Below are 17,377 nucleotides of genomic sequence, written 5' to 3' on the forward strand. Positions count from 1 at the left end.
TTTGATCCATGTGTTGGGATTGCTTGAAGGAATATTACAGGAGTTTCAAGTCTCTGACAACTTGTTTTCTACACCAGCAAGTGGAGAAATCTGCAGTAACTCAAGTCAGTTAATGTACACCTCATGTCTTTATTCATCAAAAGAAAGACTTGGCTTTTACACCCCCCCCCCCCCACCCCCAACAAACGCTCTAAAGCCAATGAAGCACTTTTGAGGTGTGAACGCTGTTGTAATGTAGCAAACTTGACAATCTGTGCACAGCAAGCTCCCACAAGCAGCAATGTGATTGAGGTCGGGCAGTCTGCTTTGTTTTTTAATGATGTTGGTTGAGGCATAAGTATTGACGTTTTTCACCGGGGGCTGGGGTTGGGGAGCTTCCTTGCTCTTCTTCAAAACAGTGCCCTTTTACACCGACCTGATTGCATCAGATATTTGACTGCATTAAAAGCGCTACTTAAATGCATGTTGTTGTTACCCATCAGAGGCTAATTCGCTGACACATCAGTACATGCACCTAAAAGATGCTGATTTCACATTTAAACCAGCGCTGCATTTCATAGCAGCATTTATTTTAATTGGGATTTGATTTTCTCTCCGCGTGTGCACTATTTTCATGTTACCAGCGAGAAAGGACACAGGCTGGGTTGCTTTTAGACCTGATGCTCCAATGGTCCATGACCTGGGTAGCTGCCCCCTTCACCCCAATCATAGAGTAATGGTTATCAAACTTTCTAGTTTGAAGGACCCCATTTCAAGTGGATTAATAATCACAAACTCCCATCTAAATTATAATACTTGACGCGAGACATCATTTTAAACTCGCAGCCTGCAGTATAACTCCAGATTAGTCCTGACCGGCTTCCATGTTTCATACCGTTTATTTCTGACCATTTCTGTTGTTGCTGCCGAATCTTGTTTATTTGCCTTTGCTGCTTCTCATGGCCACAGGAAAGAATTTATAGAAAACAAAACTCCCGCGAGATAAACCCCCAACTTTTCATTCTTTTGTTGCAGAGACATCGGGGGGGCGATTGGGTGACGTTTACAGGGGAGGTAGCGGCGTAGAGGCCCAGGTTAATTGCCTGGGGACATGGGTCCAATCCCCACCACGGCAACTGTGTGGAATTTGAATTCAGTGGATAAACCTGGAACTGAAAAGCTAGTCTTGGTAATCTTGACCACGGTGGATTGTTGTAAGATCCTTTAGGGAAGGAAATCTGCCGTCCTTAACTGGCCTGGCCTACATGTCTCTCCAAATCCACAGCAATGTGGTTGGCTCTTAACTGCCCTCTGAAATGGTCTAGCAAGTCACTCGGTTCAAGGGGCAGTTATGCTGGCCTTGCCAGCGACCCCCACAGCCCATGAAAGAATAAAAAAAACAGGTCAGTCATTAGCAGCACACCCGCAAGTATTTGAAATATTCACACGGGAGTGGGGTGCCAGTGGGATGTGAAGAGGCGTTGTGGGCGAGATTGGCTGTCGCTGGTTTGCTCCTGATTATCAGCAATGGCCCATAGACACCTGGAGGTGCTGCTAATGACTGACGCGACCTGAAGAATGTCTCCAGCCGCCGCTCATCACTAAATCCCCTGGGAAGGCTCTACAACCCCCCCCAAGGGTCCACAGATCCCAGCTTGACTCCCACTGTCAAGTTATTTATTTATCTATTTATCGGGGAAAGTTACCACACTGCCGTTGGTTTATCTCTCTTGAACCTATACTATTCTTTGCCCCCACTTACCTGCAGGATCATTTTGGAGGCTGATTTGAGGGAAGAAAGAGAAAAGACAAGCTATACAACTCCTGAATTTGTATCCAATTGGTTTATGGAACAATTGAGGCCAAGATGCTGACAGCACTGGAGGTGGTCATTTGGCCTGTGCTGGATCTTTGAAAGAGCCTTCCAATTAGTCCCACTCCTCCTGCTGTTTTCCCCCCACATCCCTGCAAAATTTTCCTTGTCAAATATTTATCAGATTCCTTTTGAAAGTTACTATTGAATTTGTCTTCAATTATCGTAACTCCTCTGGTTACCAACCTTCCTGCCAGTGGACTGCACACGGACTGCAGCGGCTCAAGAAGGCGGCTCATCAGCACCTCCTCATGGGCAATTAGGGATGGGCAATAAGTGCTGGTCCAGCCAGCGACGCCCACATCTCATGAATGAATCTTTAAAAACTTTCTGCTTATTTATGATATCAAAACCACGCCTCTATTAAATCTTCCCTGACCACCTCTGCTGTAAGGAGAGCAGCCTCAGCTTCTCCACATAACTGAGATCCCTCATCCCTGGTACCATTCTGGTAAATCTACTCTGCACCTTCTCCAAGATCTTGACACCTGGTGTCCAGAATTGGAGACACCTAAAAGGGCAGTTGGGGCCTTGGCTTATCTGAAGTCTCTCCTGAAGGACAGCACTCCCTCTGCACTGCACTGGGAGTATCAGCCTGGATTTTGTACTCAGGCCCGTGGAGTGGGACTTGAAACCATGACCTTCTGGCCCAGAGGTGCGAGTGCCACCTTCTGAACTCACTGCTACAGTTAGCAGATGGGTTTGGCTGTACGTAGAGTCATGGGAACAGATTCAGACGGTAATATTGAGGGCAAAGAGTCCATGGGGCCACCCAGCAAGATGTGAAGACGCTTGGGCCAATTCCGAAAGGACCCCCTACGTTGCACTCGATGTTGGGGAGGGTGGTGACCTGTGCCCTCGTGGTTTTTTTATTCGGAAATCTAGCCTAAGCCACTTTTGTAGACCGGGAGTGGTGAAGGTGGGGGTGGAGGAGGTTAGGGAAGATATTGAATTACTCGTCTGTCTCAATCTGCAACTCTTGAAAGATGTTTATTTTACCCTCCTGTTCCGTGTCTCCCATTTGTCAGAGGCGTCAGCTTCAGTAGCAAGAGAGGTAAGGACAACAAGGCAGCAGGCGGGAGTAAACAACTCTGCGTCATTTACACCGCACACAGAGAACTCAAAACTGATACAAATTCTGCAGCGTTGTGGCCGGGAGTGAATGTCATCAGTGTTGACAGTCCAGAACCCAGATAATTATGTGTCCACAGCATAGTAAAAAGAAAATGGATGAGTGAATGGAAACCAAGCACACAACGTGACTTGGACAGGCTCATGTTTCATAAGGATTGTTCCCGTTTTAGTGGCTGAGAAGTCAGCGAGAGATCTTTTTCTTTTTGCAAAGCTTTGTCAGCGTCATGGGGCTAAGATTTGCCATCCCCGCGGGAGGTTTACAGCTTCCTGGCACGCAGTTAGTTCCATTTTCAGACCTGCACGGTTCTCCGCAAATCGTCCCGCCTAACGATGCGGGCTGTCTCTCTGGTGTTTTGTGTAGGAATGGCACGCTAGCCTGTGCAGAGGTGAAATGTATAAGAGGACAAGTTCCCTCTTGCTCACAGCTGGTTCTCCTGTTCGTTATGTCGATCGTTTCTATGTCATGTGTGAAGTGCAAAGTGCAAAGTTGTGGTTTCTCAAAACTGCCGTAAATCGCGGCGTATGACTAAGACGTCTACCGTACCCAAAAATCATGTTTTTGCATATACTCGATGTATAAGTTAACCTCCCCTTTTCAGTCACGATATGCTAGACTTGCATTAGTAGTCAGCCTCAATTTTTTCCCCCCAAAAATACATGTTTTACTTAACTTATTACTGTGCGCGAGAGATCAAACCGCTGATACAGGCTGTGTTGCGTGGGAATTTAAGACGTGCCCACTCTTTGCGTCAGACGCCGATGACATTTCAAATTAGCGACCACCCACACCCACGCTGCTGTTTCACTTTTATATTCTGTGTATACATTGACCCCCTTTGGAGGGATTTTATGGGGCTTCAGAGGTCGACTTATACACCAACTAGGGTTGCCAACCCTCCAGGATTGACCTGGAGTCTCCAGGAACTGAAGATCAATCTCCAGGACACTGCTGTGTGCAGCCCTGGAGAAAAACCATCGGGGCATTAGGAAAGATAGGGGGGTTTTTTTTGTCAATAACTACCTCAGCTGGCACAGGGATTGAATCCACACTGTTGCTGTTATTCTGCACCACACCCTAGCAATCTAGCTAACCGACCCTTACAGCAGAAACTACACCTCAAAAAATACTTCATTGGGTGTAGAGTGTTTTGGGACATCTGAGGTGGTGCTACATGAATGCAAACTCTTTCAAAGGGCTGAGGCAGTGCTGGAGTGCTCTTGCTGGAAGGGCTAGTCTCAGGAGTGAATGTGACCGGCTATTCACCTGCAGGGGCTTCACAGTTGAATTGAATACTTCACTGGGCCACTTGTACATGGTCTCACTGTGATATGCATTCTTCACTATCTTCCCGAATCATTTTTCATGAAGGAATTACCCCTTTAAGGTGTTGATGCCTCCCACTATTACATTAAGAGCAACTGACATTTCCGCATAGCACCTCCAACATAGTAAATGGCCCCACGGTGCTTCACCGGCACGTAATCGAACAAAGTTTGGTGCCGAGCCACGTTATTTTTTTCAGACAAGTGACCAAAAGCTTGGCTGAAAAGGGAAAGGTTTAAGCCGCGTCTTAAAGGAGGTGGAGAGACTGAGAGGTTTAGGGTGGGAATTCCAGAGCTTAGGGCCCGGAGAACTGAACAGTGAATGCAGTTTAAGGGGAAACTAGATAAACACATGAGGGGGAAGGGAATAGAGGGTTACGATGATATATTTAGATGAGGAAAGATGGGAGGAGGCTCGCGTGGAGCATAAACACCAGCACGGACTGGTTGGGCTGAATGGCCTGTTTCTGTGCCAGATATCCTGTGTAACCATGTGATCACACCAGCCATTCCTTTCCTATCGCAGAAACAACGCTGTTAAATAAATCAAGCAAACAAAGCACTTTGATCTTTAGAGTAAATTAAACCAACAATTAAAATGTTGTCACAAAGAAAAACCTTTAAACTGTTCCAACCGTCAATGTGCAGCATTGTGCTTTCTTATAGTGTACAGTATTTGAATTTGTTTTGTGTGTTGATTTGAGATAGCTCCAGTCAAAATATTTTCAAATACTGCTCAGCTCTGCGGGGAGGCCGGAGAAGTTGGGGTTGTTCTCAGAGCGGAGAAGGTAAAGGGGATATTTCGTAGAGGTGTTCAAACTTAGGAGGGGTTTTGATAGAGTAAATAAGGAGAGATGGTTTCCACTGGGAGGAGGGTCAGTAACCAGGGGACACCGATTTAAGGAAGTTGGAAAAAAGAACCAGAGGGGAGATGAGAATGATTTTACACAGTGAGTTGCTGTGATCTGGAACGCGCTGCCTGAAAGGGCGGTGGAAGCAGATTCAGTCGGAACTTTGGAAAGGGAATTGGATAAATACTTGAAGGGGAAAGTGTTGCATGTTTATGGGGAAAGAACAGGGGAATGTGACTAATTGGAGAGCTCTTTCAAAGAGCTAGCACAGGCACGATGGGCCGAATGGTCTCCTTTCTGTGCTGAATCTATGATGTCAGGATAATTACAAGTTCTGAGTTTCAATCATATTGATTCCTGGTTGTTCTTTCTCTCATCTGCAAATGTTTTAACCTTATTTTTGGTCCACATAAATCTTTTTTCCTTTTACCTTCGGATTTCTGTACTGTGAATCGTGGGGTGCTACTACCACTGTGAGGGAAGCTGAGAAACTCAAAATTCTCCTTAATCTCTCCATGGCCTCCCCTACTGATCTTCATTAACCTCCTCCATCCCACTGAGATCTTTGCGCTCCTCCAGTTCTGGCCTCCCACACACCCCTATTTTCTTTGCTCCATCGTTGGCGACTGTGCCTTCAGCTGCCTGGGCCCTGAGCTCTGGAATTCCTTCCTTAACCCTTTCCGCCTCGCTACCTCTCTCACCTTTTAAGGCGCTCCTTAAAACCTAACTTCTTGGCCAAGTCAAATACCCAAATATCTCCCTGTTGGACTCAGTGTCAAATTTGCTTCGGTGAAATGCCTTGGGCCATTCCACCATGTTAAAGGCGCTATATAAATGCAGGTTGTTGTTACACACTTCAATTACGTCACTGCTTAATCTTCTTCACTCCTGAGAATAGAAGATGCCCTCATAATTTAACCTTTTTAGCCCCACTATGTTTCCTCGTCAGATAATATGACATGTTGGCTTTCTGCAAAGAGACTAAACTATAAGCTGACCTGACATGAGGGAAGCCTGGAAGGGTAAGAGGCAGAGGTGTCCTCATAGAGCTCTTTAAAATTAAGGAAGGAGATTCGATGGGGTGAACCTGGAGAAGGTGTTTCCACTTGTGTGGGCAAGACCAGAACTAGGGGCCATCAGCGTCAGATAGTCACAGATAAATCCACTCGGGAATTCAGGAGAAATGTCTTTACCCAGAGAGCGTTGAGAATGTGAACTCGTGAGCACAGGGAGTGGTTGAGGTGAATAGCCTGGGGAAACTGGATAAATACCTGATGGGAAAAGGAACAGCAGGATAAGTCAAAAACAGAAACAGAAATACCTGGAAAAACTCAGCAGGTCTGGCAGCATCGGCGGAGTTGACGTTTCGAGTCCTCATGACCCTTCAACAGAACTAAGTAAAAATAGGAAAAGGGGTGAAATATGGTAAGGATAAGTTGATAGGGGGAGATGGAGGGGCTCGTATCGAGCATAAACACCAGTTGGGTCGAAATGGCCGGGTTCTGTACTATGCACAAACCTATTTGAAAATTCCCTTGAACATAAACTTTGCTGATTATATCCGTCTTGTATGTAGATGGCCTCCTCCATTGTGCCAGCCGTAGCTTACAACAGATATCAATAGAAAAATACATTGTATTGAACTTCATTTCAATGATTCCATCCTTCTTGCTTTTCCTAGCTGGCAGCTGTTACTGTAAAGATGGCGGACGTGGAGCTGATGCACCATTCACCTCAGACTGCTGGGGCAAGGCTAGGATCACAGGAGAACACTGGAATTAGCACCCTAGAACCTGGTCAGAAACCACCCCACTCACCCTCTGGCAAACTTGTCCCCATCAAGGTCCACCTCCTGGATGACACCCAGGAGGTATATGAGGTTCCGGTAAGATTTGATTTTTAATAAGCATTAAAACAGGTCCTGAAGGACTGGAATTCTCATACCCCTCCTACCCCCCACCCCCCACCCCCTTCCACTCTCTCTCTCTCTACCAAAGGGTGATTGCTACTTTGCTTTGTATTAATTGGTACTGTATGTGGAATGGCTTGATCCTGCAGTTTATCACCAGCAACCTCCTAATTGATCATTTATTTCCCGTCTGGGTGAATCGAACAGACTCCTGATTCTGCATTTCCTGCTCGTTACCCGAGTGCGCGTACCGTTAATGGGTGATGTGTCATCAAAAACGTTTTGCTGAGCTTTTTAAGAGGTTGGAAGACAAGAAAGTAAATTGTTGCCCTTCTGCTGTATCATTATTTCCCGTTCATGTTGGCTGTGGGAAGTAAGGCTGTAAGGGAACACTTTGTAACTGGTTTTGCTGTTGTGTCTTTAAGTATTCATGACAGAGAGAGAGCTCTCTCTTGTATTTGTCCTGCATTCTGAGTAATGGTGATTTCTAAATCATGTCTACATTGAATCATTTTTTAAAAAGAAGGGATGTGAATGTCACTGGCAAGGCCAGTATCCATTATGAATCCTTGGTTGCCACTTGGGAAGGTGGTGGTGAGCTGCTGCCTTCTTGATCTGCAGCAGTCCATGTGGGGTAGGTACATCCACAGTGCTGTTAGGGAGGGAAGATTTTGACCCAGCGACAGTGAAGGAACGGCGATATATTTCCAAGTCAGGATGGTGTGTGACTCGGAGGGGAACTTGCAGGTGGTGGTGTTCCCATGTACCTTCTGCCCTTGTCCCTCTAGTTGGTAGAGGTCGTAGGTTTGGAAAGTGCTGTCAAAGGAGCCTTGGTGAGTTGCTGCAGTGCATCTTGAGGATGGCACATACTGCAGCTGCATTCCTTGTGGTGATTGGCTAATGTTGGCTCTAATAGACTTTGTGTGGCCATTTGTAGTGGCATATCCTGACTTGAGGTTCCCAGTGCTAAGTCTCACTTGCCTAAATACAGAATTGGGCAAGAGATTAATATAAAAGCAAAATACCGCCGATGCTGGAAATCTGAAACAAATACAGAAAAGGCTGGAAAAACTCAGCAGGTCTGACAGCGACTGTGGAGAGGGAAACAGAGTTAACGTTTCGAGTCCATATGACCCTTCTTCAGAGCAGGACCCTTCAGCAGAAATTAATATAACTGACGTGGAGTGCTGAAATGACAGAGGATAGCAGGGGCTTATGGATTCAAATTCCACTGTTTTACACTTGTCTGTCTGAAATTTTACCTGCCTTTGCAGCCCACCTAGTTACTTTGTCCATCTTGCTCTGTGAATTCTGAGAAGCCTCCTCTGATATGCCTTCCCTTTCTAACTTTGTTAACCAGTTTGCATTGTTTCTGAGACCAAGACATTGATATCAATTAGGTGCAATAGTGGTCCAGGTAGTGAAGCCTGGGACACCCTGGTTAGGACTACCCCACACCTGAATACTAACATAGCTTGCACCGAGCAGGTACTCAAGGGGAAGACTGGCAACTGAACCTGGGTATGTTCGTAGATAATGCGTGATTCCTTTCCTCTTGAATTCTTATTTGGAATTTTTATTTTTCTTGGCCCATAATGAAATTGATGTCTTTGTGGGCTCATAATTGGCAGGGAATTTTCATTTTTGCCAAACTTGTGAGGAATAACTTTTTGGTTGATGTTGATTGCAGCATTCACTCCGGGGGGGTGGAAGGGAAAGGTGATGGGATGTGTAGAGCTTTACCCAGCAGGAGTCTCTGGTCAAACAATGCCGATTTAAACTGGAAAAGGGGGAACTGACAGGGTAGATAGGGAGAGACATTTTCCGCTTTTGGGAAGTCGAGAACGAAGGGACATGGCCTCCAAATTGGAGTCAACCCTTTCAGGAATGAAATTAGGAAACACTTGTACGCATGGAGCGTGGTGGAAGTTTGGAGCAGTCTTCTGCAAACAGCAATTGGTGCTCTATCAATTGTTAATTTTAATCTGAAATTGATAGATTTTTGTTATCCAAAGGTATTAAGGATGTGGGGCAAAGCCAGGTTGGGTCATAGATCAGCCATGATCTTTTTGAATGAAGCAACAGGTCAAGGACCTGAATGGCCCCATGTTCCTATGTGTATTTGTAAAACACTTTGGAACATTAAAGCTCCTACATAATGCAGAAAAGATTCATCAGAATGGCCCTAGGGATGAGGAACTTCAGTTATGTAGATGGATTGGAGAAGTTGGAACTGTTTTCCTTGGAGAAGAGAAGGCTGAGAGGAGATTTGATAGAGATATTCAAAATTCTGAGAGACCTGGACAGTGTAGATAGGGAGAAACTGTTCCCATTGGCGGTTGGATCGAGAACCAGAGGGCACAGGTTTAAGTCAAAAGAAGCAACGGCGACATGAGGAGAAACCTTTTCACACAGCGAATGGTTGGGATTTTGGAATGCGCTCTCCGGAGAGCGTGGGGGAGGCAGGTTCAATCGGGGCATTCAAGAGGATTCTTATCTGAAAGGGAAGAATGTGCAGTATGGGGAGAAGGCGGGGGAGCGGCATTCAGTGAATTGCTCGTTTGGAGAGCCAGCGTAGACAGGATGGGCCGAATGGCCACGGTTTGTGCTGTAACAGTTCTGTGATATAAATGTAACTTAAAACGATGCCAATATGTTTTAGATAAGTAGGTTTGAGCCAATGCTTTAACATTATGCAGCACTCTCAACCCACCATCAGGAACTGCTCGACACTGACAGGTGTACAGGCGTCGCGTGTAATCCAACTGAAAATGTTCCACCAGGTGCAGCCAGAATTTGGACTGACCGACTCTCCAACTGGGCTGTTGTAGGTTTCCAGTTCAAGTGGAAAAGTACAAAAATCACTCATGTCTATAAATCAGCTGACTGATCTTTCCAGTGCCTGAGGTTGTAACTGTGGAGTTGAGGTCAATTTTCAAAGCAGATCAAACATCTTCAGCACATTCGGGTGGGGGAGGGGGGGTGGAGTCAGCATATTTAGCGTTTTAGGTTGTCCTGGTTAGGGTGGGAAGGGCGCAGTTAGGAATTAACGTGCGGCATTTTAAAAAGGGACAAATAAATTGAACCCCAGGGCTGGAATTTTACATTCTCCCACTGGCGGGTTTTTAGATGGGACGGGGTGGAGGGAGTGTGAAGTTGAAGACACGGGAATCTCTCTGAGCTCCCGCCACCCCCCCCGACCACACTGCGATTTTTACGCTGGGGTGGGCAATGCCTCGGACCCTGCCCTTGCCCCAATTGAGGCCCGTAAGTGGCCAATTATTGGCCATTTGAGGGTCGTTTCCCAGCCAACCTCAGCTTTTAGGCAGGCGGGAGGATTGAAGTTGTGTGGGGGAAGCCTGCAAATCAACGAACTTAGCCCAGGTGGGGGGTGGGTGCCTCCAACAGAAGCCCTTTCTGTAGTCGGACACCCCCCTGTGCCTCCCATTAAGGTCCAGTGGCCTCCGGGCCTCCTTCCCCCTTCACTCCCGGCTCTTTGTCTGAGACCCCGATTGCCCCCTTTGCACCCTGCACCCCCCCCTCTTTCCCCCCCCCCCAACCCTTTCACCCTCTCCCCCCCCTCCTCCCCGCCCTCCTCCCCCCCGCCCTCCTCCCCCCCTTTCACCCTCTCCCCCTCTTCTCCCCCACCTCCTCCCCCCTTTTCACCCTCTCCCCCCCTCCTCCCCCCTCTCCCCCTCTCCCCCTCCTCTCCCCCTCCTCCCCCCCTCCTCCCCCTCCTCCCCCCCTCTCCCCCCTCCCCCCTCCTTCCCCCTCCTTCCCCCCTCACCCCCTCTCACCCCTGCTCCCCCCCGTTCCCCCTTCTCACCCCTGCTCCCCCCCTGTTCCCCCCTCTCACCCCCTCCTTCCCCCACTCACCCCTCTCCCCCCTCCTCCCCCCCTCTCCTCCCTCCTCCCCCCCTCTCCTCCCCCCTCTCCCCCCTCCTCTTCCCCTCCTCCCCCACCTCACCCCCTCTCACCTCCTTTCACCCCCGCCCCCCCCAGTCAGGCCTTCCCTACCCTCCCCACCCTGGGACCCTTTAAACTTACCTTGGCCTCTGGCGCCCAGACTGAGTCTCGGGCGTCCTCCCGCATTCCCTCACCAGCCCCCGGCAACCAGATTGGCCGGCAGCTCGTTAGGGCAGGACTTCCTCCTGAGCGAGGGGTGGAAGTCCCGCCTGCAGCCGCTTAACGCTCGGCTGTGGCCTGCTCGGGGTGGGCGGGGATGAGTTACCCGCCAACTCTTCGGATGGCAGGAAGCGAGACGCCACCATCTGAAAAACTCAGGCCCAGGCCTGGCCTGGCATCAGATGGAGAACCTAGCATTCCTTTCAAATCATAATCATTAGTAAGCATTAAATACAGCAGTTTCTGTCATTACTTCTGTTGCAATGGATACAAAATTCATTACAAAGCCCCTGCAGTGATTAGTAAATACATTACTGAGAAAGATTTGCCGTTAATCATAATGAAACTTTGATGCTAAACTCCTGGGCCATAAATGCCTCAGAATTAAAATTCTCATCCTTTTTTTCAAATCCCTCCATGGCCTCGCCCCTCCCCATCTCTGTAATCTCCTCCAGCCCCACAACCCACTGAGACATCTACGCTCCTCCGATTCTGGCCTCTTGAGAATCCCTGATTTTAATTGCGCCCCACTATTGGCGGCTGGGCCTTCAGCTTCCTGGGTTCCTAAAGCCCTGGGATTCCCTCCCTAAACCTCTCCATCCTCTCGCTCCTCCTTTAGGATCCTCCTTAAATCAGCTCTAACGCAAATGTTTACTTATTCTTTCTTTTTTTCTCTCTCCTTTTCTGGCTTGGTGTCAGGTCTCTCTCGTTTGATAACGCTCCCGTGAAGCATCTTGGGATGATTCCCCACTTTAAAGACGCTGTATAAATGTCGGGTTGTTGATGTACAGGATCGAGTTTGAGGTGAATGCAGCTTTGAGTGGGTTGTTTGCTGAGTATAAAATATATACTGTAATGTCATGGAGCTTTCTGTACCATTGCAGCATGTAGGAAGGAGTTTGCCAGCTTGAAAATGCATAGCTGTTTCCAATGTTTTATGGGTAAGATTCAAAGACAATCTTCACCTTATAGTGTGGAACTAATTGAAATCACAACTGTGAGAGGTCATTGCAATGTAGTCTTCAGCCTCTGGCTAGACAAAAGCTATTCATTCCTTCTGGATTGTGCAGCAGAGAGGTGGGTGTTGATTAAAACCAGTTAGGTGGGGAACATGTCTGCTTTCCACATTATACAATGTTTTAAAGACAGGCTGCTGTTTGAAATTTTGTGGAGAAACAGGAAACAGGATGCCCCAAGGAGAGCTTGTTTAATTGGGAGTGGATAAATGAGACACTGGAGATGCATTTATGGGGAGCTAGAGGCAACTCTGTAACGGTGGGGGTTATAAGTACATGCAGTGTTTGGATAGCACTGAACATTGACTGCCCATACTCCTGTGAATCATGTTCCTCAAAGTTCCTTTCAGTTGCAACATGACCTTACAATGTACAGAATGTTTTTTGGTTTGCATTTATGTGTGTAATTGTGGCTCAGTGGTCACATTCTCACCCCTGAGTCAGAAGGTCATGGATTCAAGTCCCGCTCTGCAGACTGGGGCTCAAAATCCAGGCTGACGCTCCCACTGCAACGCTGAGGGAGTGCTGCACGGTTGGAGGCGCTGTCTTTCAGATGAGACATTACCCTTTCAGGCGGGCGCAAAAGACCCTGTGAAGTTATTTGAAGAGGAGGAAGGGGAGTTCTCTCCTGTGTCCTGGCCAATGTAATCCCACAACAAACATCACGTTGCTGTATGTGGCAGCTTGCTTTGCGTGTATTGGCTGCTGTGTACGTTACAATGGCGTCTCCACTCCCAGCAAAATATTTCAGTGGTTGTTCAAAGCTTTGGATTACCCTGAGCTTGTGAAAGGTGCTACATAAATGCATTTGCTTTGTTTTTAATGAAAAAAAATTCGGACACAAAAACATTCAGAACAGGTTTCCACACTGCGTGTTTGTGGGAGAATGTTATCTAACTGGTGTCTGTGCACGATTGACTCGGGACCAGTCTTTGCCTCCATTCTCCCTGCTGTCCCACTGGAGGCTGATTTGAGAAGATGAGCTGTAAAAATTCTGAACTTGTGTCCAACTGGTTTACAGGGTACTGGAGGCTGGCAACACAGGAGGAGGCCATTTGGTCCATCGTGCCTGTGCTGGCTCTCTCAAAGAATTATCCAATCAGTCCCCTCCCGCTGCTCTTTCCCCCACAGCCCTGTGAATTTTTCCTTTTCAAGTATTTGTCCAATTCGCTTTTGAAAGTTACTATTGAATCTGCTTCCACTGCCCTTTCAGGCAGCATGTTCCAGATCACAACAATAATATTGCATAATAAAGTTAACAAATTAGTCTCTGCCTTGCCCACACCTTTGGGAACACCCTGGGCATGGTTGCCAGTCATATCCTTTGCGATTGTAATTGTGCTATCCCACCTGACCTCACTAAATCTGTGTTATTAGGGCGATCCCTCGTTCCCCCCTCTGTGTCCCACCTTCAGAGCCTCCCCTTTTGCTGCGCTCCACTCCTAACATGATTGGTACATTTCCTGCATGGGAGATGGTGGTGTCCGTGGTAACGTCACTAGACCAGTAATCCAGTTAACACAGGCTCAAATCCCATCATGGCAGCTGGTGGAATTTAAATTCAATTAATAAAAAAATCTGGAATTGACAACGATCCTCAGTAATTTGTGACCACGAAATTTAACATCGATTGTTGGAAAAACCCACCTGGTTTACTAATGTCCTTTAGGGAAGGAAATCAGCTGGTTCTTACCCGGTCTGGCCTACATGTGACTCCAGCCCCACAGCAATGCGGTTGACTCTTAACTGCCCTCTGAAATGGCCTAGCAAACCACTCAGTTCAAGGGCAATTAAAGATGGGCAACAAATACAGGACTAGCCAGTGACCCCCCCCTCCCACATCCAATGAATGAATAAAAAAAAAACTATTCCCACACCATGCATCGGAGTTCTGCCTGCTACCCCCTCCCAAGATTTCATCCTTTAACCCCTTCTTTTCCAAACATAACATTTGCCAAACGTGTTTATGTTACAGTAATTCTATGGCTTGACTGGAGGAGCTAAGTTTAGATTTCCAGAGCAGTCCCGGGAGATGTAGTGCCTCAGAGACCAGAGCTTTTCGTTCTTGAGGCTCCAGTTAATTTGAAGTCTGACATTAAAGTAAATACCATTCAAGGAAATCCCACTTCCTGGCCAGCTGTCATTCCAATTTTAATTGTTGACCACGGGTCCACCCTCATTTTGAAGTTACATTCCTTCTCCATCTAGCTGCTGCAGCTTTGATTTAGCGCGTTCTCTTTGTCTCACACACACATACACACACACACATGCAAGTGTGCACACATACGGTGGGACACGAACACACAACCTTCTGACTCTGAACCGAGAGTGCTACCCGCTGAGCCACAGCTGACACTTGGGCAGAACTGGCTATTTCTGTGCTGTAAATTCGATCGACATACACCCAGGCTTCAACAAGTGCTGCTGTAACTACAGGGCATTGAAATAATATGAAAGAATTGGTGTAATTTCCCTAAGTGCTTTACAGCCAAAGAAAGACTTTTGATGTGTAGCCACCGTTATATCATCAGTACAGACTAGCTCATTCCACAATGTTCTGCGGGCCCATTGTGTTTTATGACTCTGCCACCACGCTGGACTTTGTTCTGACTGTTAGAAATGTGTTCACTTTTTGGGCGGGAGGTGGGGTGTAAATACATTACGTACAGAGAAGGAAGGGCCAATATCCAGTTTTTTGCTTGAGCCAAGTGCGCCAACAGAGCTTCCGAAACCTTTCCCCTTGTGTAGGAGAGGGGGAAGAAACAGCCCCTTTGTAACTGTTAATTATTAGCCAATGCCACTGTGTGAACGCACAATTGTGTGCATACAGTCACTTGGTAGGGCAGAACTTGAATATTGCTTAAAAGAGGGTCATGCTGCTGAATCTTTTTGTCTTGCACTCGTCAGCACAAACACAAGAATGTCAAATTTCAAACGATCACAACAATTTATACTTCGGGAGAAAAGGGTGCTGATTGGTTGGCAAGTCAATTCTGATTGGCCAAGGCTTTGCCATGGGGAAAGCAGTGGGGAACTATAGGCTCCCAAAGCCTCTGGGCAATTCAAAGAAAAAGGCACCAGGCTTTAACATATTCCTTTTGTTTGCAGAGAACGCTGGGATTGTTAGCCATATGTCCCACTGATTGGCTGAGTCAAACCACATGTTCCTTCGGTTGTTTGGAATAGGCAGTGTACAGACTGTACTTAACCAGCCCGTGCTCACAGAACCCAAAACAAAATATAAACTGTTAGATTTGATTCTGCAATTGGGCAGCACTTGCTGAACAACTCTGAGTGTGCTAATAGCTACACTAACAACCGATTTAAGATTATCAGCCGAGCACATAATGTAGCTCATTTACACTTGCTAGAAGCAATATACATTCATACATAGGAATATATTCTCTTCAAACAAAAGGAATATGTTCAAGCCTTGCACTTTTTCTGAACTACCCAGGAGCTTAGGAAGCCAATAGCTCCCCACTGCTTTCTCCATGGCAACGCCTCAGCCAATCAGCACCCACTTCTCCTGTAGTACAAATTGTTTTGATTGGTTGAAATTTGGCATTCTTGTGTTTGCCCTGAAGAGTGCCAAGATGGAAAGATCTGACAACGTGATAGGCCGAATGGCCTCCCTCTGAGCTGTAAGAATCTTTCTCTCATTTCAGCAATTGTGTACATGTTGGGCAGGGTCCAGCAGGGTTAAGCTGCAGTATTGATCACCAAATAACTTGCTGATACTTATCACCCTGACAGCGAACAGGTAGAGCTGGGCCCTCCAAGATCTCCTTACGTTAGCCTCCCTGCTGGTCTGATCTTTGCTGGGCTCTCTAATGCTCCCTGCTGTGCAGCTATCTGCCTGATCATTCACCTCGATTCAGCCCTTTCATGGGTAAATTATATCTCTCCCACTGTTGAGGATTGACTTTGACGTGAGAAATAAATGAGGTGAGTGACCTGTTTCCATGCATTAGGATTGTGATGGTCAAAAATAAAACAAACCTGACAGTGAATAAAATGATCCACTTTTGCGCTCTGCTAAACAGACAGAGAGAAGTCGCACATCCCCATCATTTACTATTCTGCCCATTAAATGAGAGGGTGGGAAATTGCAGATTTGGATGGTGGAATTTCTTGGCTTGCCAAAACCGAAACGTAGTTTAAGTACAGAAATAGAAATAGCCACTTGGCAGTACAGAACTTCAATATTGCTCAAAAGAATGTAAGATAATCAGTCGAGCTTGTAGCATGGCTCATTTATGCTTGCTCGAAGCGACAGGGAGCAGTTCTCTGCAAACAAAAGGAATATGTTCAAGTCTTGCACCTTTTTTTTGAATTACCCAGGAGCTTGGGGAGCCTATAGTTCCCCATTGCTTTCTCCACGGCAACACCTCAGCCAATCAGAGTCAACTTGTCAGCCAGTCAGCACGCTTTTCTCCTGCAGTATAAATTGTTGTGATCCATTTGAAATTTGGCATTCTTGTGTTTGTCCTGATGAGAGCAAGATGAAAAGCTTCGACAACCAGGCTCTCTTTTCAGCAACAAGCAAGTAGAAATGAACTTTGAGAAATCAAACAGGTCGGCCATGATCTTATTGAATGGTGGGGCAGGCTCGAGGGGCCGAATGATCTACTCCTGCTCCTATTTCATATGTTCATAAATCAATACATGGGATGTTGTTGTTGAAGATAAATATCTTGATAAATAAATTACAATTATTAGTTTGGCAGTATAATTAAAGTGCTTGGTTGTTTTTTTTAAAATTCATTCACAGGGTGTGGATTTCGCTGGCCCAGCATTTATTGCCCATCCCTAATTGCCCTTGAGAAGGTGGTAGTGAGCCGCCTTCTTGAACCGCTGCAGCCCATGTGGTGTAGGTACCCACAGTGCTGTTAGGGAGGGAGTTCCAGGATTTTGACTCAGTGACAGCAATGGAAAGCCTATATATTTCAGGATGGTGTGTGGCTTTGGGGGAAACCTGCTGCACTTGTCCTCCTAGATGGTAGAGGTTGCGGGTTTGGAAGGTGGTGTTGAAGGAGGCTGGTGGCCACTGTGCGTCAGTGGTGGAGGGAGTGAATGTTGAAGGTGGTGGATGGGGTGCCAATCAAGCGGGGCTGCTTTGTCCTGGATGGTGACGATCTTCTTGAGTGTTGTTGGAGATGCGCTC

General features: G+C 46.9%; 1 protein-coding gene across 1 annotated transcript in view; it reads left to right on the forward strand.

The window, feature by feature from the left end:
- Window positions 1-17,377, forward strand: part of farp1 (FERM, RhoGEF (ARHGEF) and pleckstrin domain protein 1 (chondrocyte-derived)) — a 265,170-nt gene that overhangs the window by 11,617 nt on the left and 236,176 nt on the right. The window contains exon 2 of the mRNA XM_078546027.1: window positions 6,842-7,045. Within this exon, the coding sequence (XP_078402153.1) occupies window positions 6,863-7,045 (183 nt within the window). The 5' untranslated portion in view covers window positions 6,842-6,862. The remainder of the gene's footprint in view (window positions 1-6,841; window positions 7,046-17,377) is intronic.

The sequence above is a fragment of the Cetorhinus maximus genome, chromosome 7 (genome assembly GCF_964194155.1).
Source record: "Cetorhinus maximus chromosome 7, sCetMax3.hap1.1, whole genome shotgun sequence".
In the NCBI taxonomy this organism is placed as follows: domain Eukaryota; kingdom Metazoa; phylum Chordata; class Chondrichthyes; order Lamniformes; family Cetorhinidae; genus Cetorhinus; species Cetorhinus maximus.